General features: G+C 45.0%; 2 protein-coding genes across 7 annotated transcripts in view; both read left to right on the forward strand.

Annotated features, from left to right (window-relative positions):
• VWA5B1 (von Willebrand factor A domain containing 5B1) overlaps positions 1-16,218 on the forward strand; it is a 363,216-nt gene that overhangs the window by 26,717 nt on the left and 320,281 nt on the right. The gene's annotated exons all lie outside the window — the stretch shown is intronic.
• LOC137522261 (piggyBac transposable element-derived protein 4-like) lies at positions 292-2,004 on the forward strand. The gene has a single exon (XM_068242290.1). It carries the CDS (start codon positions 292-294, stop codon positions 2,002-2,004), a length of 1,713 nt encoding a protein of 570 aa, XP_068098391.1.

Here is a 16,218-nt window from a genome sequence, read left to right on the forward strand (position 1 = left end):
AATTACAAAGTAACACCAATCATGATACATTCATTCAAAGTTGTTTAGTAAATACACCTGATCACAGAATAAAAAGGGTGGGCTGTTACTGATTCTTCCTCTTTCAGAGTCACTGGTGTCCCATTGCTAGTCTGCTTGTCAGCTACTTTTGGTGATTGCTGTGCTTTGAGTGATTTTCCTGCGTTTGCTTCATACAGTTTTGCAGTTTTGCTAGTCTTTCTAAAGACGCTGTGATTTCTGTGTGTTTTTTTTTTTTTTTTTTGCCGCTGACCCCGTATCTTGTTTGGAGTCATGGCTTCATCCTCCCGGAGGCGTCTATGTGACCAGGAGCTGATGGACGTCTTTGAGGATAGCGGCAGTGATGTCGAGTCTGTGGCGGAGGAATCTACCGACAGTGACATTCCAGGGGATCTGTCATCAGAGACCGACGCCACAAGTGACAGCGACATCGAGGAGCCAGTAGTTGTGCGCACATGGTGTGAGCTGGAGAGCCTGGACCAAGTTCCGCCACCCAGGTTCCCTTTCACTGGGGTACCTGGGCAGAAGCGCAACTGCGACCACAACCCGCTGGCCTACCTGGAGCTCTTCCTGACCGAGGATGTCATCCAGCGGATTGTAGAGGAGACCAACCGCTACGCAGTGCAGCAGCAGGGTGCTCCTCTCAGCAGGTTTTCCAGGAGCAGGAGGTGGGAACCGGTCACCAGGGATGACATCTGGTTGTTCCTGGGCCTCATCTTCCTCCAGGGACTGGTCGGTAAGCCGCTGCAGAAGTGGTACTGGTCCACCAACCGGATGATTGCCACTCCGTTCTTTGGTTGTGTGATGCCGGAGTACCGCTTCAGCCTCATCATGAAGTTCTTACACTTCGCGAACAACGAGGACTTCGATGAGGCCACCCATCCTGCACCCAAGCTGAAGAAGATCTGGGACATCTACCAGATGATGGTAGGCAATTTCCGGGATGCCTATACACCAGATCGAGATGTCACCATCGACGAAAGTCTCATGGCCTTCAAGGGGAGACTCAGCTGGGTGCAGTTTATCGCATCAAAAAGGGCCCGCTTTGGGATCAAGTCCTTCATGCTTTGTGAGGCCAAGTCTGGGTACATCTGGAACTCTATCGTGTACACGGGCAAAGGCACGAAGTTTGGTCCCCAGTTCAGTGAGTATGGGTTGGCTACCTCATCCGTGCTCACTCTCATCGAGCCGTTGCTGGGTCAGGGGTACTGTCTTACGACGGACAACTTTTATACTTCCCCTGAACTTTGTGACTACCTGATCCAGCACAAGACGGATTCATACGGCACAATAAGACCCAACCGGCGCCAACTTCCACCGGCCTTTTCTGCCAGGCGTTTGAAAAAGGGAGAAATTGTTGCCTGGCAGAAGGGGAAAATGATGGCCCTGCGGTGGAAGGACAAGCGGGATGTTTGTGTTCTTAGTTCCGTGCACAACGCTGCTACCGTGCACACCACCACCAGAGGTAGCAGGGAGGTGGACAAGCCACAAGCTATAGTGGACTACAACCACACCATGGGAGGTGTGGACAGGGCTGATGCTGCCATGACTTTTTATCCGGCTGTCCGGAAGCAGCAAAAAAAATACTATAAAAAAATTTTTAGGCACCTCCTGGAACAGTGCATATGGAATGCCTATGTCCTGTTCAAGCAAAACAGTGAAAGGCCTGTTGCACACCATGACTTCATTTGGCAGTTGTGCGAAAACATTTACCTGAAGCACCCCCCACCGGAGTCCAGTAGAGTGGGGCGCAGAGCCTCATATGTTGTGAATCCAGAGAGACTGACTGGACGCCACTTCCCTGAATATTTGCCCCCGACCGCACAAAAGCCTAACCCTACAAAAAGGTGTGCGGTGTGCTGCGCCAAAAAAGGCCCCGAAGGTAAAAAAGTGCGCAAAGAGACACGCACTTATTGTCCGGAATGTGACGTTGCACTTTGTGCTATACCTTGTTTCAAAATCTATCATACGAAGGAGGTATTTTGAGATATACCATGCATTTGTATTTCTGCCTCCATTTATGTCTGCCTTTATTTTCAGCATATAACTGCATTTATTTATTTGTATTATTATTTATTACTGCATTGATTTAAAGTTATTTCTGTTTGTCATTAATAAATTTCATTTTATTTTTGACAAGAATTTGTGTTTGACGATTTTATTATACTCCTATTGTATACTAAACTCTTGCTTGACTCATGTTGGTAAGTTACAGGAAAAAGGTTATGAAAATTAATTGTACCAATTTGGGCACGGAAATCCTGGGGAAATAGAACGCCAGGGTGGTTAATATTGATTTATAAAGCGCCAATATATTCCATGGCTCTGTACAAAGTAAGAAAGAAACATGGGGTACAAAATAATATAGACAATGTTATACACCAATATACTATACAAAATACAGAGCCGGTACAAAGTGCAGAGTTTGTAATAATCGTGAGGTAATTAATATGAACAAAATCCAAATCCATGTTCACACACTGGATTTTTTTAAACTGCTGCCCGCGGAGCGGTCGTTCTGACGACAGTTTGCATGTGAGTACAGGCTGTTGTCAGGCTGATAAGGCTGGTTTTGACTGCGTTTTCTGTGAGTGATTTTTTTTTTTATTTTTATTGCAATTTTCTAATTAAAGAGACACTGAAGCGAAAAAAAAATTATGATAATATGATTTGTATGTGTAGTACAGCTAAGAAATAAAACATTAAGATCAGATACATCAGTCTAATTGTTTCCAGTACAGGAAGAGTTAAGAAACTCCAGTTGTTATCTCTATGCAAACAAGCCATTAAGCTCTACGACTTTCAAAGTCGTGGAGAGGGCTGTCTTCTGACTTTTATTATCTCAACTGTTAGTTAACTATTTACTTTTTCTCTGGCAGAGGAGAGGTCATTAGTTCACAGACTGCTCTGAAAGAATCATTTTAAATGCTGAGTGTTGTGTAATCTGCACATATTAGAGAATGATGCAATGTTAGAAAAAACACTATATACCTGAAAATAAAAATATGAGAATATTTTCTTTGCTGCTAATCTTCTAGTAATTATTCATAGTACACAACCAATTCATTATATCATATTTTTTTTTCGCTTCAGTGTCTCTTTAAGGGCAACATGCAATAGGCGGAGCAATGCAGCGTGGTATGGGAAAAAAAAGCAGAAAGTTGTCTCTTCTTCTTTTTTAACGCTGATGAAATGCAAAAAAATTCAAAATGTATTATTATTATTTATGTATTTATATAGCGCCGACATCTTCCGCAGCGCTGTACAGAGTATATTGTCTTGTTACTAACTGTCCCTCAGAGGGGCTCACTATCTAGTCCCTACCATAGTCATATGTGTATGTATGTATCGTGTAGTGTATGGATCGTAGTCTAGGGCCAATTCAGGGGGAAGCCAATTAACCTATCTGTATGTTTTTGGGACATGGGAGGAAACCGGAGTGCCCAGAGGAAACCCAATATAAAATCCATGCAGACAGTGCCTGGCTGGGATTTGAACCAGTGATCCAGCGCTGCAAGGCAAGAGTGCTAACTACTACGCCACCGTGCTGCCCAAAAATCCTGAATCCCAAACAGCCCATATTTGCGGTGGTGCACATTTCACACTATGGGGCAAAATGTACGTTATTTTAATGAGCGTGAGCCCTGCCTTAGTTGCTACTTAGTAACAAGAAAATATCAAGAGAAATAAAATTTTCTAATTAAATTGGTCTCGAGCACTTACAAACTACTTATTAAAATGGTGGTTGATAGGCTAAATACTTGGGCTTTGTAGATAAAAGTTGTAGCCTTGATAGGTTGCTGAACGTCAAGCTCAAATATTATTTTACCTTTCACATCTCTGTCGTGGAACGAACACCGTTTCATATTAATATGTTTTTGTTCGTCCGCAGTCTTTCTGTCAGGTGACAGACCACACTTTACAGCGAAGCTGTTACACTCCTCATGTGTGGTCTCAGACACACCCCTTTTAGGCCTGTGTAGCCGAGCAGAGTGCAGTGATGTCACCTCATCACCCCTCCCCAGACCCGCTGATTATACAATCTCTGGCAATCACTCTACATCCTGGGAGCCTCGTTTTCTCAGCGTCTTCAAGTGCCGAAACCATTTTAGATTTTAAATATAGATTTTATCTACAGGGACACTGATGAGCAGCAGGACTATTTTAGTCCGCAAGCTCAGAGCTATAATGAGAATTATAATGAATCTACGCATAGCTAATGGAAGTATTGTAAATGTAATAATGTCCACTTAAGGTAAACCCGAGTGATATATACGGTATTACATTTCCAGGCCATTCTTCCCACACAAAAGGCTGGTTACATACCATACGGCTAATCTATTCCTCTGTGAAGGTTACATCACACGTTTCATCTCCATAGACCTACATAGAGGATACATTTAACCGCTTGACCACTGAGGGTTTTTACCCCTTTAGGACCAGAGCAATTTTCACCTGTCAGCGCTCCTTCCATTCATTCGTCAATAACTTAATCACAACAACTTGATTTATATCTTGTTTTTTTCCCCACCAATTAGCCTTTATTTGGGAGGTACAATATGCTAAGAATTATTTTATTCTAAACATATTTTAATTGGAATAATAAGAAAAAAATGGAAAAAATTAATTATTTCTCAGTTTTCTGCCATTATAGTGTTGAAATAAAACGTTCTACTGTGGATAAAACCCACACATTTTATTTTCCCATTTGTCCCGGTTATTGCAACGTTTAAAGTATTTCCCTAGTACAATGTATGGCGCCAGTATTTTATTTAGAAATAAAGGTGCATTTTTTCAGTTTTGTGACCATCACTAATTATAAGGCTGGTTTCACAGTGGGACGTTAAAGTCCCACGTTACAGCAGCCAGTAACGCAGCCTTACTCACAGCACTGTAAAATCAATGTGCTGTTCACAGTGCACACGTTGTGTTACATTGTAACGCAGCACGTTTAAAGAAAGTGCTGCATGCTGTACGTTATACTGGGCTAAGCCACGTTAGTCTGTTTGCACATGCTCAGTAATGATGGAGGAGGAGGTCACCCCTCCTCCTCCGAGGCCAGCCACATGGCTAATTAATATTCACTGCACTGTGGAGACTAGTGGTGGGACTGTAGTGTTGTCCGGATCATGAGCGAATCGTTCATTTGATCCGGATCTTTTTTGTGAGTCTAATCATCCGGATCATCACAATGAAAGATTCGGTTCACAGTGGATGTCTGTCTGGAAGAAACAGGAACATACAGAATGTACAGTGCAGGGAAAATCCTGTCCTGCTAGTCATTTCACCCCCAGTCTGCTTCCCTAGTAAAATGATTCAAATGATTCGGTTCAAAGATCCGGATCTTTTCAATGATCCGATTTAAATGATCCGAATCCTTAAAAAGATCCGGACTTCCTATCACTAACCTGGAGCGGCTGCTTTAAGACCTGCATAACGCAGCTCAATCTGACGTCCAACTTCAACACCACCATGCGTTGCGTTAGGGGCACGTTATGCGACCATAACGTCCCCTAAAACACAACGTCTTGGTGGGAAAGTAGCCTTAGCCCGCAAATTAAAAAATAACAGTTATATACCCTCTTCACATACCTATTAAAAAAGTTCAGTCCTTAAGGCAACTATTTATGTATTTTTTATAGTTAATTTTAGATGTAAGTGTAGGTATTTTTATGAAATAAAATGTTTTTTGATGTAGTTTTACTATTTCGCCACAAGACGCATGACGCTGCATCCGGATATCCGACTGGCGTCCGAAAGTGCTCTTGGACCCCCTCTGGTGGTGCCTAATCCTTTCCCATGAGAAATCTTTACCTTTTCTCAAATAGATCATCAGGGGGGTCTGATCTGTATGGCTGATATTGTAGTGAAACCCCTCCCACAGTATGATGTCATGACCATGATCCATTCCTGACAGTTTCCTGTCTGTGAACTTCATTGCATTGTGGGAAATAACTGCTTTTTCCAACTGCCAAGCAAGCAACATCTCCCTCTGTTCATAGAACTTTCAGTGACGAACATTCCGTACAGATCACCTGGCAGAACTAAAGATGTCACAACCAGTGATACATTTCAGAATGTAAATCAGAGAGAGGAAATATTTTACAATGGGCAAACACGGGCATAACTAGAAATCACAGGGCCCCCCCTCGAAACTTTGGATGGCCACCTACCCCTGTCATTGCTGGAGGGGGGAGTGCTGATGGTAGCTTGGGGTGAGGGAGAGGGGGAGTGGGGCCCTCTTCCCCGCTGCTGTTTGTACCTGCTGCTCCCCCTTCTTGCGCTGCGCCCCCTCCTGCCCTTAAAAATGGCCCTGGAGGACCGCAGAGCCAGGGGCCCCCTCTCAGGCAACTCCACCTAAGGGCCCCCTGCAGCTGCATCCCTTGCAGGGCCTATTGTTACGCCCCTGGGCAAACAGTGACTAAATCATCTATGAATGGACAGTGTAAAAAAATAAGCAATTTTAATTATTGTTATTTTAACTACAGTTCCTCTTTAACCTCCAGAGTATAATGTACCGTATATCTTTTCTTAATGTATATCATTCATTGTTAACATATATAATTAATTCCCCTCTATGTATCCTCACTCCTCGCTGTCTGTCTTTCCGTCTCCACCCTCCATCCTCTGAGCACGCGGTCATGCTAAGACCTTAATTAATTGCGAGTTCCAATAACCTTTTAATATAAAATGGTTGAAAACGGCCAATTCTGAGTTATTACTTATAATTGCAGAGTTACAGCATTCAGTCCTATTGTTTAATCACTCTGCTGGGTTTTTTCCCCCCAACATATGCTATTCCACATGGGCGTATTAACATGTGCGCTACATGAGTGGAATTATAATTATATTGGCCTGAATGGAAATGTGTATCTCTCCTGACTGTGGATGGTAAAAGCTATCCACCTCCAGGCTTGTTCCTGGGAGAATATGTGCTCGTCAGTCAGAATACATTGCTGTATATGTTGCCTTTATCTCTCACGCAGGGGCGTTGCTAGGAGATTCGGGGCACTGCAGTCGAAAAATGGGTGTGTCGATGCAACAGAATGTGGGTGTGGTCATGAGTGGAGCAACATTTACATGAACTTAAAGTGAACCTAAAACTAAAAAAAAAAAAAAAAAAAAAAAAAGATAAAAAACTTAAAGTGAACCTTAAGCCAGAAAAAAAATGAGTTTTACTCACCTGGGGCTTCTACCAGCCCCTTGCAGCAGTCCGGTGCCCTCGCAGCCACTCACTAATCCTCTGGTCCCCCGCTGCCAGCTAGTTTCGTTTTTGCCGACAGGCCCGTCAGGACTAGCCCCGCGTAGCTTTTTCTGCATTCCCGACTGTAATTAGCGATATTGCAGGCCGCAACGCGTACAAAAATACACGTTGCCGCATATCTATGCGTTCGTATTGCGGCCCGCAATAGAGCTACCGTAATTACATTCGGGAATGCGGAAAAAGCTACGCGTGGACAGTCCTGACGGGCCTGTCGGCAAAAACGAAACTAGCTGGCAGCGGGGGACCAGAGGATTAGTGAGGGGCTGCGAGGGCACCGGACTGCTGCAAGGGGCTGGTAGAAGCCCCAGGTGAGTAAAACTCTTTTTTTTTTTCTGGCTTAAGTGTCTCTTTAACAGCGTTCTAAGAGATGTGGTGTTTCTATGGCGATATCTTGGGAGCTGTGGAGCCTCAATGGGGGTATGCTGGGAGATGTGGTGCATCAGTGGGGGGGGTATGTTGGATGCTGTGGTGCTTCAGTGGGGAGGGGGGTGCTGGGTGGAGTTGAGTACTGCCGCCCGCTGCCTGACTCTGCCTGGGGGGCAGCTCAGAATAGATCCGGGGCACGTGCCACCAAACTTTGGGGCTAGAAACACTCCGGCTCTCACTTCTCTACGCAGTTTTCTGCACATGTGTATTTTGCACACTACAGGTGAAACTCGGAAAAATTTGAATTTGGTGCAAAAGTTTTTGAAACTAATATATGACATAGACTCATAAACCTCCCTGGCGGTATGATATGTGTGGCTGCGCGGCTGCGCGGCTGCGGGAGGTTTTTTTTTTAATTTTTTGCATGTAGCTAGCCTAGCGCTAGCTACATGCTTCCCCCCTCCCTGCGGCGTCCCCCCGTACTCACCGATCGCCGCCGGCGCCGCTTGCCCATAAGGAAATCCCGTTCTGAACGGGATTTCCTTGAGGCCTCCCCCGTCGCCATGGCAATAAACGGAGTCGCCGACGTCGTGACGTCACAGGGAATCCTGATCCACCCCAATAGCGCAGCCTGGTGGCGATTGGCCAGGCTGCGCAAGGGGTATGCGGGGGGGAGGCCTGTATCGCGGCGGGTAGCGGCGCATCGGCGGCGGCGATCAGACCAAACACGCAGCTAGCAAAGTGATAGCTGCGTGTTTGAAAATTTTTTATGTAAATCGGCCCAGCAGGGCCTGAGCGGCACCCTCCGGCGGCTTACCCCGTGTCACATACGGGGATACCACCAAGGAGGTTAAAGGGCAACTGAAGTGAGAAGACTATGGAGGCTGCCATGTTTATTTCTTTGTAAACAATACCAGTTGCCTGGCAGCCCTGCTGGTCTGTTTGGCTGCAGAAGTGTCTAAATAACACCAGAAACAAGCATAGTTACGTAGTTATTTGGGCTGAAAAAAGACACGCGTCCATCGATCATCCACGCTGCTAATCTTGTCAGATCTGACAGTAATGGCAGAGACACCCGATCTGCTGCATGCTTGTTTAGGGGCTATGGCTGAAAGTATAAGAGGCAGAGGATCAGCAGGGCTGCCAGGCAACTGGTATTGCTTAAAAGGAAATAAACATGGCAGCCTCCATATACCTCTCTCCAGTTGTCCTTTAAATGCATAGCAAAGTATTTCAAGCCTTTATTTGTTATAATTTTAAATAGGAACTCCAATGAAAATAACATAATGAAAAAAGTGCTTAATTTTTACAATAATTATGTATAAATGATTTAGTCGGTGTTTGCCCATTGCAAAATCTTTCCTCTCCCTGATTTATATTCTGACATTTATCACATGGTGACATTTTTACTGCTGGCAGGTGATGTCAGTGGAAGGAGATGCTGCTTGCATTTTTTGCAGTTTGAAACAGCTGTTATTTCCCACAGTGCAACAAGGCTTCCACCGTGTGATGTCAGCATCTCAGTGCTGTGAGGTGCTGACATCACACTGTGGGAGGGGTTTCACCACAAAATCAGCCATACAGCGCCCCCTGATGATCCGTTTGTGAAAAGGAATAGATTTCTCATGTAAAAGGGGGCATCAGCTACTGATTGGGATGAAGTTCAATTCTTGGTTACGGTTTATCTTTAATCAAAGAAGGACACGGCTGTATGCAGCGACAAGCTGTAGTGGACACACTGCATGTTTTGGGCGGAGCCCTTCCTCAGGTGTACCACCCACAGTCCAACCAGGTAATATATACCCACCCCCAGGAAGTGACAAATTATGCAAAAATATATACAAAAACCAATCAGGGAACTACACACCAATGTCTACCCTTTTGATGATTTCGGTTTACAGCTTCTGAGAACCCCAAAATCTAATTCTCAGACCATCTGTAAAGGTATAATATTCTAGGCTCAAAGTGTCAGCCTCTAATCAGCTAATTAGTCCAAAACGCCTGCCAAGGGCTCCTATTTCATATAGTTTCACCTTTTAAAAGGATCCTAAACACTAGAAATTAATGAAATCGGTACTTACCTGGGGCTTCCTCCAGCCCACCGTAGGCCGCAAAGTCCCTGCGCGTCCTCCTGGCTCCTCTCCCGATCACGCTGCAGACTGGGGCCGAGTGTCGGCCTGACACTTTCTGAGTGGTGACGCTATGCGTCATCACACCAGCCGGTGTTAAAGTCCTGCGCATGCGCGGTTCAGAGTTAGAATAAAACGCGCATGCGCAAGACTGTCACGCCTCCGTAATGACGCATAGCAGACGGCGTGATGATGCGAAGCATGACCGTTCAGGAAGTGTCGGGCCAACACTCGTCCCGGGTGTCGCCAGTAGTGAAGTCTACAGCGTGACCGGGAGAGGAGCCAGGAGGACGCCGGGTGACTTTGCGGCCTACGGTGGGCTGGAGGAAGCCCCAGGTAGGTACCGATTTCATTTATTTCCACTGCTCAGGGTCCCTTTAAGTGGAGTTACTGAAATGGACTTTGCACTATAGTCTAATTTTTCGAGTTGCACCTATATATTAAAGAGACCCTGTAGTGACATACAGTATATTAGAATGCAGTAAATGTTTCAAGATACCCACTTTTATGGTAATTTTTCCTGCTTTCAGCATCAGAAATACTTCCTATATCTATATAGCTGTATATTGGCATGTGCCCCTGCCTTCCCAGTGGTGCTATTTATGCAGAACTCTCCTCCCAGAGCATTCTGGGAGATCAGGCATTATTTTTACTGCCTTCGGAATTCTCAGAAACAATCATTCTGCAGAGCTGCACCTGACAGGACGAAAGATGTCACCACTAGTGATAAATCTCAGAATGTAAATCAGGGAGGAGGGAAGATTTTACAATGGGCAAACACTGACTAAATAATCTATAAATGACTAATGTAAAACAAATAAGCAATTGTGTTCATGATGTTATTTACACTACAGTTTCCCCTTAAAGGAAACTTTAAAGAGACACTAACATCAAAAAGTTCCCCTGGAGGGTACTCACCTCGGGAGGGGGAAGCCCAATGAGGCTTCCCACACCGTCCTCTGTCCCATGGTGGTCTCGCTGCAGCCCTCCGAACAGCGGCCCGACAGATCCGACAGCTTGTTCAATATTTACCTTTACAGGCTCCTGCGCAGGCGCTGTTGCGGCTTTCGGCTTCGAAGTAGACGGAAATACCCGATCTCAGTCCGGTCCGCTCTACTGCGCAGGTGCCGGAGACTTGTGCCTGCATAGTAGAGTGGCCCGCCAGCGATCGGGTATTTCCTCCTATTTCGGAGCCGAGAGCCGCCACAGCGCCTGCGCAGGAGCTGGTAAATATTTACATCGCAGCTGTTCGGAGGGCTGCAGCGAGACCCCCGTTGGACAGAGGATAGCGTGGGAAGCCTCATTGGGACCCTGAGGCTTCCCCCTCCCAAGGTGAGTACCCCCCAGGGGAACTTTTTGATGTTACAGGTTCTCTTTAAAAGAAAAAAAAATGCAGCTAGTTACTTACCCTCCTGTTCCCTCGCCGTCATTCTGCGCTGCTCCATTCTTCCACTGTCCCCCTCTGTGTGCCCCCCCCCATCGCGCTCCTGTACCCTGGAGCATTCTGTCTTTGTGCAGTAAGTAAAAATTGCTACTGCACATGTGCAGAACCTTCCTGACTACGGGTGTGTGATCGACGAGACGCTTACAGAGAGGGACACCGAGGAAACAGAGCAATGCGAAATGATGGCAGGGGCCTTCATTGGGCTACAAGAAGCTCCAGCTAAGTAACTAACCACATTTTTTTTTTCACTTAAGACTTACTTTAAAGAGGAACGGTAGTGAAACATAATGGATTGCATGACTTATTGTTTACAATATTAATTTATAGATTATTTAGTCAGTGTTTGCCCATTGTAAAATCTTTCCTCTCTCTGATTTACATTCTGAGATTTATCACTAATGGTGACATCTTTAGTCCTGCCAGGTGATCTGTGTGGAATGTTTCGTTGATGAACACGGGCACCAACAGACAGTTGTCTAGTCTGCTTTTGGAGGTAAGTCCACCGCTGCCTCCCAGCATATTTTAAAACTTTTAACATTTGTTTTTATCCTGCTGGCGCCTCTGTTCATCAACGATACTACAGTGCCCACCTTTGGTGGAAGGAGGACCCTCCCCTATCTTCTCTTATCTACAGAGAGCGACTTCTTAACCCTGAGTGAGGACAGGTCTAATCTCCTCACCTGCCTATAGTGGTTGCCTATGTGGTAACCTGTGTTTGTAAGTATATCTTTTCTCACACTACATCCCTTCATATTACCCTCAACATACTACACTATATTGGGCTCTCGGTGTCTCCTTTTTATGTGTGCAATGTTTGTTACTGAGAGTTCTTTGCACAGAGGGAGATACCGCTTGCTTGGCAGTCGGAAACAGCTGTTTTTTCCCACAATGCAACGAGGTTCACAGACAGCAAACGGTCAGGACCATGGTCATGACATCACACTGTGGGAGGGGTTTCACCACAATATCAGCCGCACAGATATCCCTGAAGATCTATTTGAGAAAAGGTAAAGATTTCTCGTGGGAAAGGGAGTAGCAGCTACTGATTGGGATGAAGTTCAATCCTGAGTTACAGATTCTCTTTAAAGAGGAACTCCAGCCTAAATAAACATACTGTCATTAAGTTACATTAGTTATGTTAATTAAAATAGATAGGTAATATAATCTCTTACCCACCCTGTTTTCAAAGAACAGGCAAATGTTTGATTTCATGATGGCAGCCATCTTTTTGGTTGAAAGGAGGTGACAGGGAGCATTGGAAGTCCTGTGTCCTGAGCACCTCTCCCAGTTGCTAGGCAACGTGAATAACAACATAGGAAATCCCATCATACTCTGCACAGCATCAGGGAAAAAAAGCCCGGGCTTTTTTTCTTTGATGGGTGGAGCTAAAAATGATGCTTTGGTAAGAAAAACAAAGTTCTGATGCTGTGAAACTGATAAAGAAACACCAAGCCTTTTCAGTGCTGCTGAGTAGATTTTTAGTCCGGAGGTTCACTTTAAGAATCAAACCTTAAAGTCAGTCGGACAGAAAACTCAACAAGCGTACGGCTTAATCCTTCGGAATGGCTGTCGCTGTCATCTCTGCAGAATCACCTAACGTAAGAACTCTGATGTCCGGGTTGTAGAATTCCTTGTGGTGTATGGCTCTGAACTGAGCGATGGTTCCCCCCCCCCCCCCTTTCTCTATAGTAACAAAATCGCGATATCATTTAAAAGAAGTCGAGCCGGCGTGTGGATTAACATAGAGTCGCCATCACACGAAGTTAAATAACGCTTTCCTATTGACTGGGTCGATTTTAATTTCCTCTCTTCGCTCCGTCTTGTTTGACGATCTCTGCGGTTCAGTAAATGTTTGCTCACCCACTCTAAACGTTATTTTATTAATCAGCGGAGACGCGGCGGCGGCAGAGCGGGGAAAGCAGAATAACCAGAGAGGAATTATTACAGAATAACCGCAGCTTCCCGCTAAAGAAACTGAAATGACTAAATGTATCCATTCTCAGCTTTTCACTCTGTTCTTAAAGGGGAACCGAAGAGAGAGGGATATGGAGGCTGCCATGTTTATTTCCTTTTAAGCAATACCAGTTGCCTGGCAGCCCTGCTGATCCTCTGCCTCTAATACTATTAGCCACAGCCCCTGAACAAGCATGCAGAAGATCAGGTGTTTCTGACATTATTGTCAAATCTGACAAGACTAGCTGCATGCTTGTTTCGTGGTGTGATTCAGAGACTACTGCAGAGAAATAGACCAGCAGGGCTGCCAGGCAACTGGTATTGATTAAAAGGAAATAAATATGGCAGCCTCCATATACCTCTTACTTCAGTTCCCCTTTAAAGCAGACCTGAACTTAGAACTTCCTCTCTGCTCTAAAAGATAAGCAACAGCATAATAACCTTTCCAGAAAAACATTTCTTTGTTACAGCTAATAGAAATCCTGCAATATATCTGCATTGTGTCTACTTCCTGCTTTCATGGAAGCAGACATTTATATCCTGTGTTTACCAATTTGCAGCTCTGCCAAAATTCCCGGAGTTGACACAGCTGACAGATCAAATTACAACTTGTGATTAGTCACAGATGAGGGGGGATTAGACAAGCTAAACTCCCTAAATACATACTGTAAGTATTTTCAATAATTCAGGTTGGAGTAAGCTCCAAGATTTCTCCCAGTGCATCACTGCTGAAATATGCAAATCACCCATTGTTGTCCCTGCAATCTAGGAGGTGTGGTTAGCTTACGGGGACAACAATGGGCGATTCGCATATTCAGTAGTAAGGCATCATGAGAGACATCTCAGAGCTCACTCCAACTTGAATTATTGCAAATACTTTCTGTTTTAACCACTTGAGGTTCACAGTGGTAAACCCCACTAAAGACCAGGCTGTGTTTTCCATAATTGGCCACTGCAGCTTTAAGGCCAAGCTGCAGGGCCGCACAACACAGCACACGAGTGGTTCCCCCCCCCTTTTCTCCCCACCAACACACCTCTCTGTTGATGGGGTCTGATCGCCCCCCAGGTGTTTTTTTTTTTTTTTTTAATAAATATTTATGTGGTTTTTTTTTTTAAATTATTTTTTACTATTTTTTAACTTATCTATGTATTTATGTATTTCAAACCCTCCCTCCCCCCAGCCAGCCAATCATAGCGATCAGCTCTCATAGGCTTCACCCTATGAGAGCCGATCGCTCTCTTGTCCCCCAGGGGGACAGCTGTGTCACACGGCTGTCCCCGGTACAGCGCTGCTGCCGATCACAGCGCTGTACATGTAAATACACGGCGATCACGTCGTCTAACAGTCTCCCGAGCGGCAATAGCCGCTCGGAGACTGAAGAGGGGGCAGAGCTCCGCCCCCCAAGCAGGAGATGCGCGCGCAGCCTGCGCGCGATCTCCTGCAAAATGCAGCTCCAGGACTTTACGCCAATCCTAGGGCTGCCACCGCGACCATGCCCATTGGCCTGGGGCGGTCTTTAAGAAAGCAAACTTTTGTCTTAGCATTTTCGTAAGAGGGCTTTTAGGTCCATTGTAGCTCCTTACAAACTCCAATGAGTTCTGGTTCGCCATGAGCTTGCTGGGGAGTCTGTAACTCTAAATACATACAGGGTACAGGGTCTATATTTTACTTCTGTCCTGTGCAAGAGTTCAGGTCCACTTTAACCTCTCATGCAGTATAATTATTTCCTGAATTTAGGGTCTAAAAACGGTACAATTCTCGGATGTGCTTTTAGACCCTAAAAGCAGGAAAAAAAATCATACTGCAGAGAGATTACCTACAGCCCTACACATTACTCACCCCCCCTTCCCCCAGGATCCGGCGCAGCAGGTCTTCTTCCTGTCCTCTGGGTGGAGCTCTACCCCTTTGGTGAGATCACTGTCTGTAGTCGTGTGACAAACGGCAATCTCACCTGAGAGATCGAAAGCCTCCGAGGACCGGAAGTAGATGGGCGTCCGGATCCTGGGAGAGGTGAGTGACGAACGATGCCGCGCTGCGTCTCTACAAACCCCGGCGGTCACCCCGAGCCAGGCTCGGGACTACTGCTGCCAGGATCTTTGTTTCACCCAAGCCTGGGTCGGGATTACTGCCAAGAAGGTAACAGCACACATGAGGTGAGTGGGATATGGAGGCTGACATATTTATTATGTTTAACCACTTCAGCCTACAGGGTTGAGAATTTTTTACATCCGAGCAATGTTCACCTCCCATTCATTTGCCAATAACTTTATCACTACTCATCACAATGAATTGATCTATATCTTGTTTTTTCTACCACCAATTAGGCTTTCTTTGGGGGGTACATTTTGCTAAGAGCCACTTTACTGTAAATGCATTTTAACAGGAAGAATAAGAAAAAAACTGAAAACATTCATAATTTCTCAGTTTTCAGCCATTATAGTTTTAAAATAATACATGCCTCCATAATTAAAACTCACGTATTGTATTTGCCCATATGTCCCGGTTATTACGCCGTTAAAATTATGTCCCTATCACAATGTATGGCGACAATATTTTATTTGGAAATAAAGGTGCATTTTTTCAATTTGCGTCCATCACTATTTAGAAGGCCATAATTTAATAAATCATATTGATATACTCCTTTGACGTGAATATTTAAAAAGTTTAGACCCTTAGGTAACTATTTATGTTTTTTGTTTTTTTTATTATTGTAATTTTTTTTTTTTAATTGAAACTTGTATGTGGGTATTTTTGGGTGTGGGAGGTAAACAGGGAATTGTAAATGTTTGTAAATGTATTTTATTCAGTGTTAAGTGTTTTTGGTGTAGTTAGCTATTTGGCCACAAGATGGCCACAGTCAAAAAGTCCTGGGAGCGATCGATCTCGCTCCCAGGAAGAAGATAGAAGCAGGGGAACTTTTTGATCTCAGAAAAGCCGCAGCGTCTGAAGAGGCGCTGTCGGCTTTTCTCCGGGGGGGGGGTCCGATCAGTGAAAGGGATTTATAATCCCTATCATTGTTCGCTGGGCTAACGGCCCCCAGCGG

Source organism: Hyperolius riggenbachi, chromosome 6 (assembly GCF_040937935.1).
Source record: "Hyperolius riggenbachi isolate aHypRig1 chromosome 6, aHypRig1.pri, whole genome shotgun sequence".
In the NCBI taxonomy this organism is placed as follows: domain Eukaryota; kingdom Metazoa; phylum Chordata; class Amphibia; order Anura; family Hyperoliidae; genus Hyperolius; species Hyperolius riggenbachi.

Coding starts and splice junctions, on each gene's coding strand:
- LOC137522261 (XM_068242290.1), top strand. CDS start 292: ATGGCTTCATCCTCCCGGAGGCGTCTATGTGACCAGGAGCTGATGGAC.